General features: G+C 39.0%; 2 protein-coding genes across 2 annotated transcripts in view; one reads left to right on the top strand and one right to left on the bottom strand.

The window, feature by feature from the left end:
• TTN (titin) overlaps positions 1 to 2,878 on the top strand; it is a 241,322-nt gene extending 238,444 nt beyond the window's left edge. Inside the window, exons 298-300 of the mRNA XM_064453243.1 lie at positions 7 to 160; positions 1,184 to 1,477; positions 1,602 to 2,878. Coding sequence (XP_064309313.1) covers positions 7 to 160; positions 1,184 to 1,477; positions 1,602 to 1,900 — 747 coding nt within the window. The 3' untranslated portion in view covers positions 1,901 to 2,878. The remainder of the gene's footprint in view (positions 1 to 6; positions 161 to 1,183; positions 1,478 to 1,601) is intronic.
• Positions 2,879 to 9,077: 6,199 nt separating this feature from the next.
• On the bottom strand, positions 9,078 to 22,111 carry PLEKHA3 (pleckstrin homology domain containing A3). The gene is made up of 8 exons (XM_064451717.1): positions 21,829 to 22,111; positions 17,714 to 17,830; positions 16,366 to 16,521; positions 15,543 to 15,679; positions 14,394 to 14,558; positions 13,200 to 13,243; positions 12,581 to 12,696; positions 9,078 to 10,958 (listed from the first exon to the last, which is right to left on the bottom strand). The coding sequence occupies exons 1-8, from the start codon at positions 21,866 to 21,868 to the stop codon at positions 10,834 to 10,836; spliced, it is 900 nt and encodes a 299-aa protein (XP_064307787.1). The 5' UTR covers positions 21,869 to 22,111; the 3' UTR covers positions 9,078 to 10,833.
• Between the last annotated feature and the right edge of the window lie 4 nt (positions 22,112 to 22,115).

The following is a 22,115-nucleotide window of genomic DNA, read 5'->3' as shown; positions in this document are numbered from 1 at the left end:
CCTCAGATTGCTGTTTCATCGCATATCAGAGTAACACGCTCTAAAAACATATATTCTCTTGAGATTCGAAACACAGCAGTGAGTGACACCGGAAAATACACAGTCAAAGCAAAAAATTACCATGGGCAGTGCTCTGCTACAGCGTCTTTGACTGTACTCCGTAAGTTTGTTCTCCGGGTTTTGTGTTCAGACTAATCACAACTTTCAACTTTTTGCTGTGGTACATCTACTAAAACGACTTATGATAAAAGTCACTGGTAATGTTGATTTAGGTATTCTAACAAGTTCCTATTTCTTTTGTGTATTATATATGCAGAACTTAAACAGCACTAGAAATCTTTGTAATATCTATAGAAGAGCACACAGGTGCTCTATTACATCAACAGATGCACGTTAGCAGCAGGCTATGAGCAATCCTTCTAGGACAACTGTGTTAAGACCTTGGTGCTGGCAATTACTCTTTCCTCATTTACTAACAGAATCTGTTCCAATAGAACAAAGTAATTCTACAGTTAAAAAGAAATCTTTGGTAACCTAGCCATAACTGAACTGGGTTTAGTATTTTATTGGCTGTACCATATCCCAGTTCCTAGCATCAAGGGGTTGCTATGATTTGCTTGTATGACTGTGCTTGGGTTTAAGGTTGCTATGATTTGCTTGTATGACTGTGCTTGGGTTTAAGGTTGCTATGATTTGTTTGTATGACTGTGCTTGGGTTTAAAGGAAAGCTACAGTGATTGAGCTTTTCTGTTGCCTTTTATAGCTACAGAAAAATGCAGTGAAATATAGACTTTCCCACACCATGCTTGTAAGAACTTGAAAATGTTTCACAGTTTCTACAAACATGAACCAACCACACACACAATTTCTCAGTGTCTAATGCCAGTAATGGTTCTAACAGGAAATACTGTGTGATGACCTGTTTCTTCTTAAGTATGTTTTTCCTTCAAGCTCATACATACTAGTAACAGTTCCATTTCCTATTTGTTTAATTTATAAATTAGTTTGTGATTTGGACATCTTGAATCAAATCATTGTAAAGAATCTCATACTCCACTGCAGTTTTCCACTGACAGCAAACTGCGCTGTCTCTTCATTTCTGTAAAATTAACCACACAGGACTGCATGACTTTGTTAATGTGACATTATTGGTTTTTCCTTCTATGTTTGTGATGCTCCCCAGCTCTAATTGAAGAACCTCCAAAAGAGGTAGTATTGAAGACAAGTGGCGACGCAAGCATGCACGAAAGTTTTTCTTCTCAGTCCTTTCAAATGGCTTCTTCTAAACAAGAGGCTTCATTCAGCAGTTTCAGCAGTAGCAGCATGACTGAAATGAAATTTGCAAGCATGTCTGCCAAAAGCATGTCTTCCATGAAAGAATCCTTTGTAGAGATGAGCTCCAGCAGTATTATGGGGAAATCTAGTATGGCTCAACTGGAGAGTTCAACTAGTAAAATGCTTAAATCAGGTCTGAGAGGTGAGCAATACAATTACTGGTAGAGTTAGTGCTTCAAATATCCTGAAGTAGTCCTCAGAGTAAACCTGCTGCATGGCTTAGTGGAAACTGACTAACTTGGTGTTTCTTCTCCTGTTTTGTAAAGGAGTGCCACCCAAAATTGAAGCTCTCCCATCTGATATCAGCATTGATGAAGGAAAAGTTCTCACACTATCTTGTGCCTTTTCGGGTGAACCCACTCCTGAAATAACATGGTACTGCAGAGGGAGAAAAATTACCAGTCAGGACCAGCAAGGCAGATTCCACATTGAAACCAGTGAAGATCTAACCACCCTGATCATAATGGATGTCCAGAAGAACGACGGTGGACTTTATACCCTGAATTTAGGAAATGAATTTGGTACCGATTCTGCCACTGTGAATATTAATATTCGATCAATTTAGAGAGCTTGATCTGTATTATTTACACTTGTCTTTTTACAAGTGATTCATATATGGACTGAAATATCTGATCTGTAAATATAAAAAAAATATTTTTGTACCTACCTGAATGAGACAAAGTCCAGAGCTATACGTTATGACTTATAGTCATTATTGACCTAAGAATTTTAAACACTTTTTTCACTGACATGTACATACTGTATATAGCCGAAGTTAACGGTTATGAAGTTTTGTACCATTTGTTTTATGACATTTTGAAACGTAACTTTTGGAACTAACAGTTGGTAGGAGAAAGTTTCCTAGCAAACGACTACCCTGCTCAACATATAACTAATTTTTGCGCCTCAACTCATTGTTGATGTCTAAGAATGCCTCAACAGGTAGAGAGGCTCCCTGTTGAAGATTACCTACACCTAAGAGATGTTACTGTGCATAGTATTTCATACATGCACAAATATTTATGTTGAATCAGAAATGTAAGGCATTGGTGATGCTTGCAATTACCCTCCTGTAAGCATTGCTCTAATGTTTTACATTAGATCTGATTATGTCATAATTTCCATACCTGACTGACAATTTTTGGACAAAGTGCCAGCGGCCAGCACTTTGTTCACCCACTGTCTGCGTGCTGTTTCTGACATATTGACTGCCTGAATAGCTTTTAAAAAGTAACATCACCTGGCCATCCCCTTAATCAACGAAGCTATTTAGGTACTCAAGTGCAGCAGCAGCACCCTCTCGGAGGTTCGTAGGGTGCAGTGATTGAGTTTGTGTGGTAGTATTAGACACCCAGTAGTCGCTTCCGGGCAACTAAGCAACGAACCACAGTTTGAAAACAAGCTGTTGTTACAACATCAAATACCGCCCTGCACTTCAATTTGCTTTAGTTCTCCTTAGGTAGTAGTAAATCTTGTTAGCTGTTGAACCTCCTTGAGATAGAATTGTTCAGTTGAAATAAAGCATGCTTTCTGCACCATAAAATCTGTGACTCCTTGTTATTTATTCATTATGCTCTGTTTTTACAGTTCCTGTACTACATTACAGAAAAAGAGCTGCTGAAAGAGAAGTCTAGGTAGAAATACAATTCTCCAGTGTAAACCGGGTAGCCAACTGGTGAAAACTCAGCCATCTATCAGAAACAGCCTTGCCACCAGAAAGTCAGCAAAAAAACCCAAACCAACCAACAAAAAACCCCCGAGCTTTTATTTTAAGTTTTCTTCATAGGTTCTTCACTGACAAAGGATAAATTCTAGCACATGCCTCAGCATTATGCTGTTTTTCTTATCCCTCTGTTAAGTGAGTTTCCAGCCCTGCCACTACATCCTATATTGATAAACTGCTAATCTCTCTTCTTCATAACTGGTCTCTGCTGGAAGTGGTTAAAAAACTGCCTCCAGAAAACCTGGCTATTGCCTCCTTTTTTTGGCAGCTGCAACTAGTACAAACTAGTTGACCCTGATTGCCTGCACCTACAAGTTCTCACCTCCCATGGATGATTAAGGACCTGTGCCCCATCAGTTCTTCATCCCTCAAGTCAGATGACGTATCTATAGGAGCAAAGCCTGTCTTTCCATTCCCGGGGGGAATCACAAATCCCATGCAGGCAGGTCACAATTTTGGTTATCTATGGGAAAAGAATACCAAGGTCAAGGAGCGGCTCTGCTTCTAGAATTCACTCTGGTCAGTAGGAAAAAACTTGAGAGCAAATACACTCACAGCAATGCAACACTGCTTCAGGGGCTGTAAAATTCTCTTAAGTGGAGCACTATACATCACTATGACTCCCAGCATACTACTACCACTAAAAACAAGCTCAGAAATAGCAAAGCAGGTAGTATCTTTAAAAAAATATTCCAAAAAAGACTCACTGTAGAAGCAGACTTTTTTTTTTTTTTTACATTTCCTATAATTCTATATACTGTCAACCACTGGCTATCCAAATTATGCTGGAAAGCTAATAAATGGGGATAAAACAAGGACCTAAGTAAAAACGAGGATTTCAGAAGAGCTAAGTTTTGGGTCAGGACAAGATCTGGACTTTTTCAAGTGATGGAACCAGGAACATTTAGAAACAATCATAAAGATGAGAATTTAAAAGTGCATGGTAATTCTTCCTTAGGGAGGAAAGTAACAAAGAATAATAAAAATGAGGTTAAAAAGGCCATTTGTTTTATCATTAAAGCATTCAAAGGGAAAAAAAAAACCTCAGGAAAGCTTCTCATTCTAATTCCATTCGATGTTTTGAAAAAAAGAACAAAACAAAATACAAGACACAAAAACACACAGGTACAGTCTTGTTTAACCAACAACTAACTTGTGGACACAGGCACGTAACCAAGTTAACACTAAAAAAATGCACTAGTCTGTCATCTCAGCAGAAAGTAGTAGTGACAGACAGCATCTGCAGATTAATGCAGGGACTCTTCCCCATAAATGCTATTGGAGACTCGGTCTTCCGTGGCCTCTACTGAGTCTAGACATATTTACCTGATCATGAGAAAAGAACACTGGTGTGGCAGTGTAAGCAAGTTCATTCTGCCTGTACCTCCCTGGCCCCACTCTGCACAGTACTTAAGCAAGCACACCCAACTTTAAATAGATGAGTCACTCACATGCCTAAAAATAGGATTTAAAGTACTTACAGGCTTTGCTAAAGCACAGCTTTAACAGATAACTTTACACACCAACCTGCTGAGCCAGTGTTTTTCTCACAAGACTGCTAAGTGAACACTAACAGAGTGACACTGATAAAGCCACAACCTAAAGCTTCAATATTCAGTTTCACAAAACACATCCCTAAACAGTAGTTTTTTGAGACAATAGATTAAGCAGACTTTCGATTAAAAAAAAATAAACAGGAAATAAGCATAAAATGAGCAATGAATATCTCAAATTATTTGCTTATTATATTCAAGTCGAATATTGGGCTTTTTAACCATACAAGCTGACATTTGCTCTCTTTAAAGATAAAATTTATTGCGCTATAGGACCAGGTTCAGAAAAATATCCTACCACTGATATGTGTGTGAAGACATTTGGACTTCATGTTTCCTGGGTCCTGACGCATAAGGAGAAACTTTTTAGCAAAGCCCCGCAAGCTGGTGTATAAATTCTACTACAAAGTTATAGATTTTCTACTAATATTTTACATTTGGCAGTCTGAGAAAAATAACTGTGATGGTGGCTAGGCATAATAACACTAAGAGATTCATTTTACCACTAGCAGACAAGGAACCATAGTCTTAACATTGCATTTCAATTTTTACAGTCATCTCCGTTTCAATGACTTTTCCCTTCAAGGGGAGAAAATAATATGAACAGAACACAAATACCTCACATCTCTGATAAAGTATTAAAACTAAATCTTCTCTAGTTTTTTGTTGTTTGCTTGGGTTTTTTTTCCCCCTCCCCCTTTTTGAACATGATAATGTTCTAGAGGTTGGACTTTACAAAAAAATCAGAATAATTAATGGTTCTTAAAAAAAAACAAAAACAAAACCAAAGGATAACAAGCATTACAGTTAAAAATAAATCAGTCATTCCCACACTGGAACATGCCATAGTACAAACAGCAGCACTACAAAGGAGAAAGGATGAGAGAGAAAATAAGTCAGAAAATATATAGAAAAATTAGGTCACACCTATGTAAGTAATTACAACCTCCTTCTGCACTGCAGCCCAAACTTTGCGAAAAATCCCTAGGCAGTCTACAGAGTACACTAAGAAAGGGAAGACACAGAAGTAGCCAAAGCAGAATTTATCACACCGAGGATACGACACACAGTGAAAAGGAGGAGACACTCTTAAGTCCTGTCCCTCGACAGGATTTAAAGTATTACCTTTCACATCTGTAATTGACAGTCTTGGAGATGCCTGTTTACCCTTTCCTTTGAAAAAGCTGAAGGAGGCCGGCTTTTTTTTTTTTAAGCACATCCAGAAGATACAGATGTGCTCTCACCTTCAGCCTTCTCTCCCATATGCATGCTGGTTAGAACAGTCAGGATATGGCTACGGGCATACCTGTGTACATTGGGGCATAAATAACCATGATGATACTGTCCTACCATTAAGGCAGCGGCAGCACCAGACAGCAGAGCTGGGAAACAGTCTGACTACTTTCTTATAGTACTCACTTGCCAAAAAACATTCTGGATTGTTCATCCAGACTTACCAAATATCAAAATGCTAAGTAAACTAAATTCCTAAACAACACCTTCTAATCACTACTGTGCGTACATAGTGGGAAAAGCAGAGATAAAGCTGGCTTTTCTAGCACGTTTTAAAGTGCAGGCCGCTACTTTACCTTCCAGTAAGCTTGTTCATGTCAGTATGTTAGACATCCTTTGCAAAACAGGGGAGCATTGCTGTATGGGCCTAGCTTACAAATCTTAGTTTGCTGCTTAAGGTAGCTTCTAAGGGCCGAGTCCTTCCAAGACAGTGGCAATTCTAAGGATGTACATACACAGTTACGGTCATATGGGGAAGTTTTACAAGTGAAATAAAAATCTGTATGGTCCTTTGGTCTTTGTCGTGGTTTAGCCCCAGTCAGCAACCAAGCACCACACAGCTGCTCACTCACCCTCCCACCCCTGGTGGGATGGGATAAAGAATCTGAAAAGCAAAAGAAAGAAAACTTATGGGTTGAGATATGAACATTTTAATAATTAAAATAGTAACAATGATAAAATTGTAATGAAAACAACAAAAAGAGAGAAAAACAAAACCCAGGAAAAACAAGCAATGCATCCACCCACCAACCAATGACCAGCCCTTCCCAAGCAATGACAGCTGCCCCCCGGCCAACTCCCCCAGTTAATATACCAAGTATGACATCATATGGCACAGAACATCCCTTCGGCCAGTTTGGGTCAGCTGTCCCAGCGGTGCCCCCTCCCCACTCCTTGTGCAACTGGCAGAGCATGGGGAGCTGAAAAAGTCCTTGACTAGCATAAGCACGTCATGGTTTTAGCTGGGATAGTTAATTTTCTTCACTGCAGCTGGCAGAGTGCTGTGCTTTGGACTTAGTATGAAAGCAACGTTGATAACACACTGATGTTTTGGTTGTTGCTGGGTAGTGCTTGAACTAGTCAAGGACTTTTCAGCTTCCCATGCTCTGCCGGGTGCACAAGAAGCCGGGAGGGGAGGGGGCACAGCTAAGAGAGCGGATTCAAGCTGGCCAAAGGGATATTCCATATCACGTAATGTCATGCCCAGTGGGTTACCTGGGAGGGGCTGGCCGGGGGAGGCAGGCAGCAATCGCAGCTCGAGGACCAGCAGCATCAGTCGGCAGGTGGTGAGCGGTTGTATCGTTTGTGTTTTGTTTTTTTTTAATCCTTTTCCTTATCATTATTGTTATCATAATTAAAATAATGATGATGATGATTACTAAACTGTTCTTACCCACAAGTTTTCTTGCTTTTGCTCTTCCAATTCTCTCCCCATCCCACAGGGGTGGGGGGAGGGATTGAGCGGCTGCGTGGCGTTTAGTTGCTGACTGGGGCTGAACCACGACAAAGCACTACTTAGCAACAACTAAAACATCAGTGTATTATCAACATAGTTCTCATACTAAACCCAAAACACAGCACCACACTAGCTACCAGGACTCCCCTTCCAATTAACTCTACCCCAGCCAAAACCAGGACAGCCTTCAATGTTAAACAGCAGAGATTTTCAGGATGGCAACTGTGGATCTGGGGAATCGGGTTCCACATAAGCCCCCTTTAAGCACTAACATTCTCTTCTACATCTGAATCTGGAACTCTTAGGCTCAGCCCTCAAAGTAGTCAGTAAAGAAATGCCCATAACAGGCAGGTTTCACATTAACTCTTTTAAAGCAGGATGATGAGGAACACCTGAAAAAAGGAGCTAGTTTTCAGACACAGACACATCCTTCATTGAGGTATTACACCCCTTTAAAAAGTTACTAACCTACACCAGCAGGAGCAGCAGCTACGCTTCAATGCTTAAATTGATGGTGGCATAACATGCAAAACAATTTTATAGTTCATGAAAATAATCTTAACACAAATAGCTGCGATTTCAATTTTTAAATAAAGTACATTTTATAGTACTTTATTTTTTAAATGCAAAAGCAACCTCTGAAGTATTCCTATCCCAAAGACTGCTTTCTCACGGTGGGGCTGGGGTGGGGGAGGGGTGGGAATTTAAAAAAGCCAAGAGGGTTTACTATACAAACATTAATTTTCAGAGGTTAAAGCCCCTGAATGTTGTAATCTCAGTATTCACAAGTTTCCAGATCACTGAGAGCCTGATTATTAATTCCTTACAGTCCAAGCTAATAAGCCATTTAAGCACATTTCTAATTAGCTGATGTTAGAGATACAACTCAGTAACTAGAAGTGATCAATTTTTCACCTAAATATGTCATATGCTTGTACTTTAAGTGATAAATTCTATTTAAAAAATTGAATTTGTTTCAGATTGGTCTCCTCAGAAGCAACTGAGATCAGAACTAGAAGTACTAATTACACATTCTATGTTAAGGTTCAGCTGCCATTCTCCACCAGAAAGAATAATGATAAAATTAGGCATTCCTGATAAACTCTCTCCTAAACTTGGAAATGAAACTGTAAGAGCACCCAGGTTTTTTGTGGGGTTTTTTTGGGGTTTTTTTTTTTTTTTTTTAAGTCTTACTTCTTATGGATCATTGTGATTGAGCCAGCTAAGTATCATTTTCAGAAATGACTTCTTAGCTCCAGATGCCAGAAGTGTGACAGCAACAGTATATCATCTTCACCAATTTCACTGAAATACATTTTAGCATTTTTGCCACAGGGTTTGGTATAGGTATATATAAAAAGGCTGATTCCACTCCAGCAGGAACATGTTACATATATACAAAGCCATCATTCCAGCTTTAGTGACATGGAGAAACCCAAAACAGTGCTGAAGTAATTATATGCAAATTCTATGCTGCAATCAACTCGTTACTACTTTTGCCTAAACAATCCTATCTGTGGCACTGATCAGTCTCAGAGGTTTTTTGCACAACATGGAGGTCCAAACTGTTTTCTCTGTAGTGTCTGAAAGCCAGGAAAATATATTTGTTAATGTGACATGTACTTAACACTGTACAAAGCTGACAGAAACCTAAGTGAAATTTCAAAAAGCAGCTCTAAGACAGCATATGACTCAAGACAACGCTCTCACCGCAATATGTAGTTTACTTCACAGAACATTTTTAATACTTATTGTTACAATTGTCATAAGCATCATACAGAATACATTAAAGCAAACATTCGGAAAAAAAACGTACAAGCATGTGTGTGGCTGATACGCATGTGTAAATGCTAGCTGCATGAAAACTGACAGACCTGAGCACAAATGACAGCTGTGAGCTGTTATCCACAAACATCTTTATTTGTATGAGCTACTCCATTCCATTCGACCCTAACATAATGGTTTATGAACTGCTATTTTATATATGGGCAACACCTCATATGTTTTTCCTCAATGTTTGGACCTATTTTGATTTTTGATTTAGATAAATCAACATTTCAGAAATTTATAAGGAAAGCTTCCATTCCATTCCCATCTGTCCTTTCCAGCCTGCTTCAAAAACACCAAATTATTCATATACACAAAAGGAAGACTAGTTAAACCAAATTAAAGATTTTATTATAAAAACAGATTTTGGTATGTGCTTGAGTGCAAAGAACCCTGTATATTTAACAGTTGTGTAAATCAAAAAGAGTAAATGGCTTGCTTAAAGTGCTCTACAGCTAAGACTTTATAGACCAAGTTTTTCCCTAAATTAATACCCAAAAAATCCCCAAAAGCTTACGATGCTAACACTAACAACCTTATGCACCAAGTTGCTAGTAGGCACTGTTATACTACATCAGTCATTAATTATTAAGAAAGTCAGACTCCAATCTCATTTACAGTTAATGCAAATTTACACTGATGTAACTGAGAGCAGAATCCATCTCCTGGTGTATACCTTCCTCAAATGATAAAAGGAGTCGCAAAAACAGAAGCTCCCTTTTGTATAAATATGTCATAAATAAAATATGTACAGATACAAATATTCATTACAACAGCAGCTTAACCTAATATTTCAGCTCTTACTTCTATAATACTTGCTAAAAACACCTTAAGTGAGTACATTAAATCTTACAGTGCTAGTGCTGCATTAGCTACTTGTGATGCTACACACCCCAGAAACAATTTATGCACATTTTGAAGCCTTTAGTAGATCTTTAGAAGTGAAAGTAGGTAGAAATTTTTGATGCAAAAAAGAATAAATAAATAAAAATTATTAAATATCCAATGTTTGGTACAAATGCTTCATATTAAGTTATTTTTACACATTTGTTTAGAAAAATACACTAAATATTTGTACTTTCATTGGCTAAAAATAAGGACCAGATTATGTATATCCTTATGTTTTTAAAGAAGGCAATGGCAATTACTGTCAGGCTGCTAGAGTAGACCCATTAGTGCCCATTCCCACAGCCCTTACACAGGCAAAAAAAAAGCCATTACAGGGCTAACTGCAGCTCCTGGAGGATGACCTGGTACAAGTGACCAAGAGGCCCCATGGCACAAGTTGCATTTTCCCCCCCCAAAATGAAACCTTTTTGCTAAAGTTTATAACCTGCAGGTTTACTAATGTATCAGTCAGACCTTCACACTTTTTAAAAAGAGCTACATTTACAAATGTGGATGCTTATCTGTTAAGCCATCATTTGTTCCAAAAAATGCACATTCAAACTGTGAAATATTAGGAAAATACTCTTGCAAATAAACTATATAAAGATAAAATACACTTCAAAGATAGTTTTATGTTATTCTATAAAGTGCAGAGAAATCCTTCTAAAAAGGGGAATGACTACTTCCTATAACAACAGTATAATTACAGCAGCCTTTGCATAGCATTATTTATAGAAAATTGAATACTTTCAGTTTCTTCAAGAATAGGATGAAAGAGTCTCTTCCAGTTCAGATCTTTCCTTTGATACCAATCGATTTTCTTCAGGAATGGTTGATGATACCAGATCTCCATTGACAGCACTTCTAGAACAGTGAGCAGACCCTATGAAGACATCAGTATTTAGTTTTCAACCCTCAAAACTTCATACATTCTGTCAGTTATTCTATTATCTATTTCCTATACATAAGCAATCAGTAGCGTAATTACTCTAGACTTTTCCTGAAAGATTTCAATCAATATCATGCCCAAGGATGATGGATCTGAAGAATGTTCAGCTAGTATAAATCAAGTCATTTCCTGCCCACCCCAATGACTTCTACATTATGAAGGACAGTAATCTATGAGGCGCAGACGTATTCTGTATAAGGAACACATGAACTTTTTTTTTCCTTCAAAAGAACTGCTGCATCGATCAGCATTTAATTAAAACATTTTCTAGTATTGAAATGAAATGGATGACACACTGCAAGTTGAATATTGCTAGGCTACCTGACAGGAAAGAGAAAGAACTAAGATAACTGGAAGGTAGCAGCAGGAGCTTCTAACACAGTAAAAGAAAACAACAACAACAACAAAAACCACAACAAAACCCAGAGAAACTGAGCTAGAAACTAGAGCTACATAGTAAGGAACCAAAAAACCCTGGTATTAGGAGAAACACACAAGACGAAGACTCTTCTCAGCAGTCCTGAAAAGAGTCAGACTGAGTAACCAACACCAGAAGTTCCAGACGGTAACAAGAAAAGCCTTGTGTTACAGGAAGCTGCACCTACATTAGCAATGAGACGCAGAACAGGATCTATACTAAGTTTATTAGCTTGGGATACATGCTGGCATACCCTATGCTGATAGCGAATGTGTGAAGCAAAATAGGTGGTCACCCTGCAACATTTGAGCATCAGAGAACCAAGAAAATGGTGTGGAGGTGCAAATTCTTGCTTCATGATAGAATGTAAAGCATGAGTACTGCTTTGTGCTCACATGGGCTTTCAGCAATGTTTTTTTCAATCCAAGTGAGACACTAAGCACTCCAAAAGGAAACAAGACTAAACCAGAACTAGTCAAGAACTATTCAAGTTAAAGCCTCCCTGAGAGGAGTTAGGATGGAGTATAAATAACAAGATTCAAAAGGATAAATGGCTACTAACTCAGTAGGCCCATCTAATTAGGAGGGATTAATATTCTGATCATGACATCATTTCATAGTTTTTGGGTTGCTTTTATTTATTATTGGCAAGACTGCAGTTTTCCAGAACAGCGCTTGTTCTCTACAGAAGGCAAGCAGCCACCAAAATGAACCATCTTGCCGCGATGCACTGGTGGAAGTTACCCACCACCACCAACAGGGGTCACAGAAAGGAAAATCTGTTTTGTGACAACCAGAAGGTGGCAACCAACAGTATTCCACATCACTTACCAGAACATCGATCGTATAAGATTTGTTAGTACAAACATCTCTTTTCTGGTAATGCCTCTATTTTTATCTTGCCAGGAGTCTCACTGATTTCAATACAACTACTCCAGCTGTAAGATCCTTTTCAATATGAATGAAAGCCAGCAAAAGTCAGCTGCATAAACTATGCAAGTGCTTTATAATATAGGAGTCTCACAACCAAAACTTTGCATAACTAAAGCACTACTACGGCACTAAAACAGCTGCTGTAAACAGGTTAATAAATTGTACAGAAAGATACCAGAGAAAGTCATCCCTCTTCCAAACTTACTCTGAGAATCTTCAAAGGGAGTATCAATGTGAGATTCTGTATCTGAGTATGTTCTTCTGCGCCGCTGTGAAAATCGGTGAAGGGATGAAATAGGTTCTTTAACAGAGTGATTATTCCTACAAAAGAAATTTAAAATAATTTTGGTGCTTAGATTAAACAGTTAATATCAATGTTTTTCACTATACTAAACTAGAAATGGCAGAACCAACAGAACATTCTTAATTTTCATAATTATAAAGCCTGAAAAGGGAAATTAAAATGTAATATGATCTTTATATGCAGAAAAAAATAATTCGAGAACCTGAAACACTGACCCAATAAGAATATTTGCATTTCAAGCTCTATGTCTAACTTCATGAACTTGTCAGAGTAAGTTATTTGCATAAAGTTTCTAGCATGACATAATTTTTATAGTGTATTAGAGACAGCACCTCCATTATTTGCCACCAACTCTGATAATCTGCACCCTAGTTTTCAAAATTAGTTCAAATTATGCTGTTTAAGGTCCTGTCGTCCCCCCCCAAGTGAATTCTTCTCATATTTTGATTTTAATGCTAGCGGGTTCAGGGAGGTTTTTTCAAGACATAAGAAAAAAAAGCTTAATACAGTAGAAGATTACCTTTCTGAATAGGAAGGTCCAGGGTGGCTAATGGAACGCTTCATCTAGGACAAACAAAAACAAACCACACCAAAAATGTCACAAGCTACTTATAAGAATAATATGCATACCTACATTAATTTTTACTTTATTTACAGTCTCTACAAAGAGGGAGGGCAATCTTTTTTTTTTTTAATTAAAAGCAACCTTTCTTAGTTAAAAGTCTGATTTAACTACATGAAAACAGATAGACTGCCATCAATATTAAAAGTTTTAAAGCATTCACACAGGAAATAGTATCCTACAAAAAAAATACTACCTAGTTTCTATGGAATTTATTCTCTCTTGCTTCAGAGTTACTCATAGAGCCATTTGTTAATTGCTATGATGTACATAAACATCAACACATTTTTCCCCTACCGAATGCCAGCATAAATTCCCCATTACACAATAAAGCCAAATCCTGCCTCTTGATTCCTTGTGGTTCTTCTCGTATCACTGTCAAATCTCTATGCATATCAAAGAAAGTTATTAATTTAAATCAATAATAATTAGCTTTGTAAGTAAATTGATTAAAGATAAAGAGCAAGAGATCCAAGTGCAAAGGGATTCCCACAACAAAATCCCACAATACAGCTCATCTTGGAATCTATACATATGATCAAGAAGACATTTAAGATGACTCCACCTACACTGTTCTTCTAAGTGAAATAATCTGTAGTAAAGAGTTATGCAAGTAATATCTTTACCATTATTTACCTTTTTGTTAAATAAGGGCATGTTAGATTAATACAAACATTTTGAATTATATACACTGAAAGATATGCTATCTTGCTGATGTGCTTCAAGCCACAAGGCACTTATCTGTTTAAACAGGATGCAAGGTTATGAAATTTTTAAGATCAGTGTACAGCTAGCATTCTAAAAAAACAAAGAAATGTTTGAACTGAGGAAGAGTTAAACCTCATTCATTTATGATTACAGGGCCTTGACATGTACAGCAAATTACTCTGCTTACGTAAAGGCTAGCAAACAAAGACTGGGAATGGAAAATTATTAATTTATATTTAGGACCAGTACTGATCATAACATAATTGAGATTTCAGCTGTTGACATCATAGCACATAGCAATAGAATAGTCTTCTGCCATTCTTCCCCCCCATCCAACCAACAATATGACACTTGGAAAAAAGTAGTATTTCAAAATGTCTAAACCATTTGGACAGGTGATGGCGACACAGGAGATACCAAGGGATCAGGGTGAGGCAGCTGGAACATTTCTGGCTTAAACTTGGCATTAGCAATCTTCACACATTCTTCAAGTGTTGTGATAAATGTATTACATGTGGCACTAAGCAAGGAAGATGCTTCATTCATGTTCTGAAAATAAATGAAAGCACAAGCATAAGCAAGAAAAAAATACGAGATGCAAGTACAACTCTCCCCTCCACACACTCACACACAATTTCCCCCCTTACCATAAAGAACTTCCACTTCCCATGTTATTTAATCCAGTGTACACCTTCCAATGAAGTTTATTTAAGCAAACAAATGTGACAGCATTGTAACCTCTTTCTGACATCTGAATTGCTTTAGGGTATCAGCCAACAACACCGTAACATTTTTACTGTGAAGTTTGTCTCAGAGTGAGTAACTGGTATCAGAAGATCTTTCAGAGAAACAAATGAACTGCAGTAGAACATGCAAACAGCTTTATCACTCCAGTGTGAGGAGCCTGCAGGTCAGTTTCACCTTGCTGGAAACTGAAAATTTCCTGCATTGTGACTAAGCATCAACTCCTTGCTTTGCCCTAAGTGGACAACAATATTGTCCACATGCTGTTCAAGAGTGTAAAGAATGAAGTAATTCACAATTTTCAGCACTAACTTTCATTCAAAAGTAGAAATACTAGAATAATTTTACTTGTGCCTCTTCAGAGAGATTTATATATGCGGCAGGTTTTCAATACCTTTAACACTAGCTTTCACTGATAACAAAATGGAATACCCTCCTACACAAGGAAGGAAAGAATGGACAAACAAGATTATTTCAACTACTCTGCCTGTAACAGAGATACAAAAAAGACAAATTATTGCTTAACTCATGGCAACCCTTTGGGGCCTTTTAAGCAAATGACTCAATAACACGATTGCTTCCTGATGCATGTTACAATTACGGGTAAATCATTCAGGTACTCTATGCACATATAACCACTGTTAGTGTTATATACACACAAACACTCAAAAATTGATGCTAGGTTAAATCTCCCAACATCAGGGAGATGAAAAAGGCATAAGATGTCAACAGAAACTCAAGGTGTATGATCTAATTAGGTTCTCCAATGGCGTTCTAGAAATTCTGTACCTCAATGCTGGGAGGAGAGCGAGTCTCATCATGGTGAACAAATTCTTGTATTGTATGAACTTGCTGCATTAAAAGATCACAGTAGAGACGAAGTTCAGACATTTTGGTTTTAAGAGATTCATTGGTCTCACTTATTTCTATAAAAAATAAAGGAAATACCAATTTATTGCATACAATGTATGTACACATTTTAAATTTTAAGCACTTTTCATTTAAATTTAAATATAAATTTAAAAATTCACATAAACTTTCACTTAGTTTTGAGGAAAACTGGATTCTGCAATGAGTCAAGAACTGTACTTGAAGCAGGCAATAGTTTCTACTTTTGGATAACTGATGCTAATTTAATGACCATTAAGAAAGTGGCACATTGCACATTACCAGGAAAGATAAAGTTGAAATCTTTCTTAGCAGCAATGTAAAGTAGAAAAAAATTAGTGGATGAAATTTACACTCACCATAGTGGTTAGAAATAGTTACCTTAAACCAGCCAAGAAAAATTATGGAAAAAAACCAATAGTAACTATAAAGAATTGAAAAGCAGAAGTGAAATGGCTTCACAACAGCTACAAATAGTACATGTGTTCTTGTAATGACAATAAGCTGCTGGTATTTCAGCTTCTTAAGATAGAAGAGGTCAATGGAGGTGACCCCTAATTCAAACATCAAGTTGGAATTTACCATATAGATGACTAGAAATAATTACAATTTATATTTAAAGACAATAATACTGACTTTCTACCACAATATTTGCACTATCTTTATCTGAAAGCAAGCATCGAAAAAGTAGTAAGATTGTATATGGTCTAGGTAACACACATACCTTTTTCTTTTTTTGTCCTGGTATCTGCTAAACAGGCTTTTGCACTCCCCAGTGCTACCAGCCACCTTTGCCTTTCGGCCGCATTAACTGCTTTCATGTAGAAATGCTGTTCCCCTGGGATGATTAGCTCCATTCTTGTGTTGTCTGTTGCATGAACTTACGATAAAGGAGGAATAAAAAAGTTTTGAAAGAAAATTAACCTCAACTCAGTAACAATTATTCAAAGTATTTTAAAATGTTTATTACAATCCCATAGTAATACAGTAAGTCACAATGTACCACTGCTAAATAAAAAAAATAAAGCCCAGAGCCGCTCAACCCTTCTCCCCGGCATGACTTCAAGTCAACATGTAGCAACACGAGACACAAAACAGTGGCCAGACTGAAGTACAATGGGGTTCCCTTTCTGCATGTGAATCTGTAATAACTGTCATATTCCAAACCTGGTCTAAACATGGCAAACTGAAGAGTTTTGTTACAAGGACAAGTATTTACAGAAGACTAGGCTAAAAACTGAAATAATCTCCCTTCTAGACAAAATCTGGCTTCAGGTCGCAGAGTCCTAGATCTTCCACTTCACATCACTGATTTAATCTACACCGAGGGAAAGGTAACAGTAAAAAGTTACCACATGAAAATTACTTGGTGGACCATGTAAAATAAGAAGTTCCACTTTTCAATATACAAGCACCCACATCACAAGCCCAGTCATCTGTGGGTATCTCAGAAGAGGTCAAAAGCTGAAAGCAATGGAGAGTTAGAGAATACCTTGCTATTGGCCAAGGAGGTTGACCTACATATTAGAGTACACTAAAGACTAAACTCACAGTCTGACACAAACAGTTCACTTACAAACTCATACATCCTCACCTACATAGGTGGGCAGCTGCTAAGTGACAGAAGTAAAAATGACTCAAGAAATCAAAAGACTAAACATCTCTGGTTTATGAGAATCTCCTCTTTTGGGACACTGCTGCTGTTCTTCTGAAAAAGTAGCATTCACAGATCAGTTTCTTGCCCCTGGTCATAAGGGGGATAAGTAGTAGAACTAAATAACTGGCCAAGGTAACTTCAAGCCTAAGCCACGTGCACACAATTATTTAAAACAAAAAGGAATACATGGTGCATTCTAAATCTCAAAACAGAGCTCTAACTGTCAAAAACATTTCTCTTTGTCACAATTTCATAATTTGCATTCATTACTATTTATGAACTATGATGCAGCCACATTGGACCATAAATACACAAAAATAGAGAAAAAGCTTTTGATGCAGAACACATATTCCGCAATCTCTTCTACTTCCCTGGCAGCTAAAGTTTCCTCAAGCAGAAATCTATTAACTCTTACCTTTTATTTCACACACAGCCATCTTTATACTTCCTTTGCTGCCTTTGCAAACATCATCTTGTGAATCATAATATGACAGTATCCCATTGTCTAAAACAAACCACCGAGGCTGCCAACCTAGCAAGATCAAAACGTGAAAATGAAAGTTCAGTCTAATTACTAAATTGCAAATCAAATTCAGCTCTTTGGCTGTTACAACTTTTATAAAAAATGCAAACATTAAACTATTCATGTAACAGAGCAGGAATTAAACAACCTGCATGGTCTGAAGACCAGAGCCACTCTATAACCAGACTAGTATCACATGGATATTTCACTCCCATTCTTTTTCAATCCAAGATCAGCAGTATTTCAGCTTTCACTATATTCCATTCTAGAGCAAAATTAAATTTTCATTTAGCCACCAAGGAACCCTATTTTGAAGGTTGATAAAATACATAATGCTGAAGAACCATTTTCATTCAAGTGTTTTTCAGGTAGACTTTCTTAAGATTGTAGGATCTTATTTGTAAGACACAAATAAATGACTGGTGTCACAAACTACTACGCTATTAGCTCCTCTGCCTACTGTATTTCAGTAAAAACTTCTATATTTCACACTTAACTACTGACACACCATTTTCTCTGAAAGTAGCCCAGCCCCATCGCTCAACAACAATTTTATGTCAGGCTTTGTGCAGGGAACCAAGACATGGCTTATACTCCTAGGTCCATTTGTTAGGACAGCATACACCAGCTCCCCTACTAAGGTTTTCACCAGCTTTGCATTAGCAAAATTATATAATGATCTTTGACTTCACTACGTATACAAAACAGCATTTTATACATAGATGCAAATACCTGTGAGAATTCTATGTAGCATTACACCATATAGTAAATTATTGTCATGGACCCTCCTAGGTTAAAATATAATAGCATTCCTTTTTTTTTTTTTTAAACAGCTATTTCATAAAACTCACTAGTTATTGGAATAGATGCCCTAATTTCTAATACTACTAAACGCAAATCATTTTGCCTAGTGAATCACCTTTGTTCCTAAAATTAACATGGAACTAAAATATTCCAGCAGAGCATAATGATTACACTGGCCCATTACAGTCTGAGTCAGCTGTACAATAGGAGCAGATTATCCCTCTGTTTTACAACTTGACACCAAACTTGAACTTAGTGCTTGGCTTGTTAGGGTTTGGAATGGCACTGACTGCACGGTGATATGACAGTGTGGTCAATGGTGCTTACCAATTGCCATTGCAACAGAGCAAGCTGCAGCCAAACAGCAGCAGTGTGTTATAACACAGGAGGCTTAATCAGGCACCAGACTCTTAAAAAATCAGCTAAAGGCTTCATACTACTTATATTAAGCCATTACAAGTCTTAACACTAATTCAAGGAGCGTTAAGACCAGATCACATTACAACATATCACAATTCCATGATACGCAAGCAACATGTTACTATTTTTTAAAATTTATTAGTTATAATGCTAAGCATCTGTGTCTTTCAAAAAATGCAGTGCGGTAACTAATAAGCAGATCCACACTCAGATATAAAAAGAGAATAAAAAAAGTAAAAATATTGAAGGATACCAACTCCCACAGGAAATATTTCAAATTGTATGTGTACGTCACCACTTATACTCAAAGAGTATGCAAACACACACGAAATGGCTGAAGACCCTGTCCTGTAAAATGCAGCTCAGAAATGCACTAATGGTTTTTTTTTTCCCTGCTACGCTGTGTTTCAAAACATTGACTCTGTGCTGCCCTTATCTCCTAAGTGCATATGCAGGTGGTAAGCCAGTGCCTGTCTCAACAGTCTGATTCTGATAAAAAGGGCCCCTACATGGATGATTATTCCAGCCTCACATTATGCTGGTATTGGGAAAAACAGAACAAAGGATTTAAAAAGATTCCCAAGTGCCTCACAGAAGCAAGCTAAAGAACAAAAACACCTCTTCTGATTTGAAATTGGGCAGAGTGTCCTACGATTGACAAAAATATTTAAGAAATTTTTACTTCACAAATTCTTAGATGTACTCATATTATTTGAGAAAAAAAGAAAAACAACCTGTATTTCTAGTTTGATTTTAATGAAGGAGGAAACTAAATGTTTTCCACAATGCTTCAGCAACAATAACAAGCTCCTTTGCTGCTTGGCTTCTACCATTAATGACAACAAATACTACTGCCTATTTCTGGCTACAAAAATAGAGAGTAAACAAGAAAGTTGGTAATAATACTTAAAAGTTTCACTAATGTGATTAGATTATATTTTTTTAATTTGCTGCCCTCCTATATTCCAGAAATTGTAGGGAATTCCTGACACGCTGTAATTCTGAAATGCAAGAGCAGTAGATGCTCTCAGTTGGCCAACAAACATGGAAAGAAGAGTTCTGCAGTTTGCTATTTCAGAGGGCTACTGACTTTTAGCAGAAGTTAGCTGCATTTTGATATAACAGTCTATTATGTGTACAGCATTTAATAAATATTTACTTATTAAATAACAGACTTCAAATGGGAATTTATATCAAAGACCAGAAGGGCTCATTACCTGTGACCTTTTACCTTTTGCTACAGTAACATTTTTGGTCACATAAGTGAAAGTGACAATTTTCATTCTATTTCGAAAAGAAACTTGTCCTCATTACTTCTTTCATAACCACAATTTTTCCTATATGTGTTTTCTCCGCATTTATTGTGAAGAAGAGATAAAAGTATCTTGTCAAGTATCTATTTAATTACAGTACAAGTGTTCCCTTTCACTGCAAGGCCGGTATACGTGGACACATACTTGCTCTGAAAAATGCAAGAGTATGCTCTGTACACTTCAATTCACAGCAACCACCCACAATTCATGCAATGTGGCCCATGTTTTATAAACTCTCAGAATCGAGTTTCACCCCACTCCACATTCAAAATTTGAATATGCTGAAGCAGAACAGCACACGTGAAGCGCGGAAGAATGAGAGGGCAAAGAAGATATTGCCAAAGCAGTCAAACATGAGGCCTGATTAAGCATGGTATATGATCCAACACTGATCCGCTCTAGAGGAACAGTTAGTTCTATTACAGTGTCAGAAGAGAAATCTGTTTCACCTTGACAGTACCATCTATTCATTGCTATCTCCAGAGGTGCCATCTCTACTACAACAGACTATGAGGCAAACAAAACCAGAGCTCTGATGGAGACGCAGGCATTAGTGCATTTTTGTCTACTGCACTTCTAAAAATACACATTGTGAATGCTTCACCCAGAACTAACGGTTTTTTTAATCTATGTTACAGGTCAGGATACAGGAACACAGATTAAAAAAAAAATACCATCCAAAAACACATTAAAAGAGAATTCAGACTTTTACACTTAGCACTGAAGACTTAGAAGATGTCACCTTCAATGATTCGTCAATCGCAAGCACAGATACCCTGGAAGTTGAAGCTGCAAATTAAAGCTATTTCTGAGAAGAAAGGGGGGGAAAACCCTACAGCTGGGCCATCAGCTTAAGACGCTTCAGACAGCGTTTCCCCCCAGCCTGCCCGGTTACGAGACCCCGACTAACACGGCAAGGCGCAATCCAGGTCTCGAGAGGCACTTGGCCACCCAGTTCCCAGTGGAAAACCACGGGGGCCGGTCACAGCTTGGCTGCGAGGCTGTCGGGGCGGCGCCGGTGCCCACGCCGCAGGGCTGCGAGGGGAGCGCGGAGGGGCCCGGCTCGGCCGGGCGGAGGGGCCGCCGCCACGCCACGCCACACACACGGAAGCGCGTGGGGAAGGCTGGCGACCGCCGCTACCCGCCGGCCGCCGGCCCACCCCCCGGAGCCGGCCCCGAGCGCCCCACCGCGCCAGCCGCCTCAGGGGCGCCGGCAGCCTCCGCCGCCCGCGGCGCGACGCTCGGCCGCTCCCCAGCGGCTTGGCTCTAAGCGCAAACGGCGAACAATTGCTCAGCCGGCCCGTTAACAACCGCTCCCAGCCGCCCGCGGGACGCCGGGACCCCGCGGCGCAGCAGCAGCGCCTCAGAGACGAGGCCAAGACCTCCGCCCCGCAGGCCCCGACTGCCCCGCAGGCCCCGACTGCCCCGCAGGCCCCGACTGCCCCGCAGGCCCCGACCCCCGCCGCGTACCTGCCAGGTAGTTGGTCCACTTGTACAGGACCCCCTCCATCGCTCAGAGCCCGACGCCGGGCCGCATCCTCCTGCTCCGCCGCGGGGAAAGGGCAGCCGCCGCCGCGGGGATGGGCGCTCACCTCCCGTCCCCGCCGCTACTGCTGGCCGCGCGCGGAGGCGGAGCCGCTCAGCTCAGGCGCGGCGGCCCCGCGGCGGCCCCGGCGGCGCCGCCCGCCCCGCGGGGCGCTCCGCATCCCCCATGCGCGCCCGGCCGCGCTCCCCACACCCCGCCCACCGGCACGACG

Source organism: Phalacrocorax carbo, chromosome 5 (assembly GCF_963921805.1).
Source record: "Phalacrocorax carbo chromosome 5, bPhaCar2.1, whole genome shotgun sequence".
Taxonomy (NCBI): domain Eukaryota; kingdom Metazoa; phylum Chordata; class Aves; order Suliformes; family Phalacrocoracidae; genus Phalacrocorax; species Phalacrocorax carbo.
The sequence above is the reverse complement of the archived record's forward strand: the minus strand, read 5'-3'. Positions and strand labels throughout refer to the sequence as shown.

Coding starts and splice junctions, on each gene's coding strand:
- PLEKHA3 (XM_064451717.1), bottom strand. CDS start 21,868: ATGGAGGGGGTCCTGTACAAGTGGACCAACTACCTGGCAG. Junction 15,680..16,365: donor CAGGACAAAAAAAGAAAAAG/GTATGTGTGTTA, acceptor TATTTTTTATAG/AAATAAGTGAGACCAATGAA. Junction 14,559..15,542: donor GCTCTCCTCCCAGCATTGAG/GTACAGAATTTC, acceptor ATTTATTTTCAG/AACATGAATGAAGCATCTTC.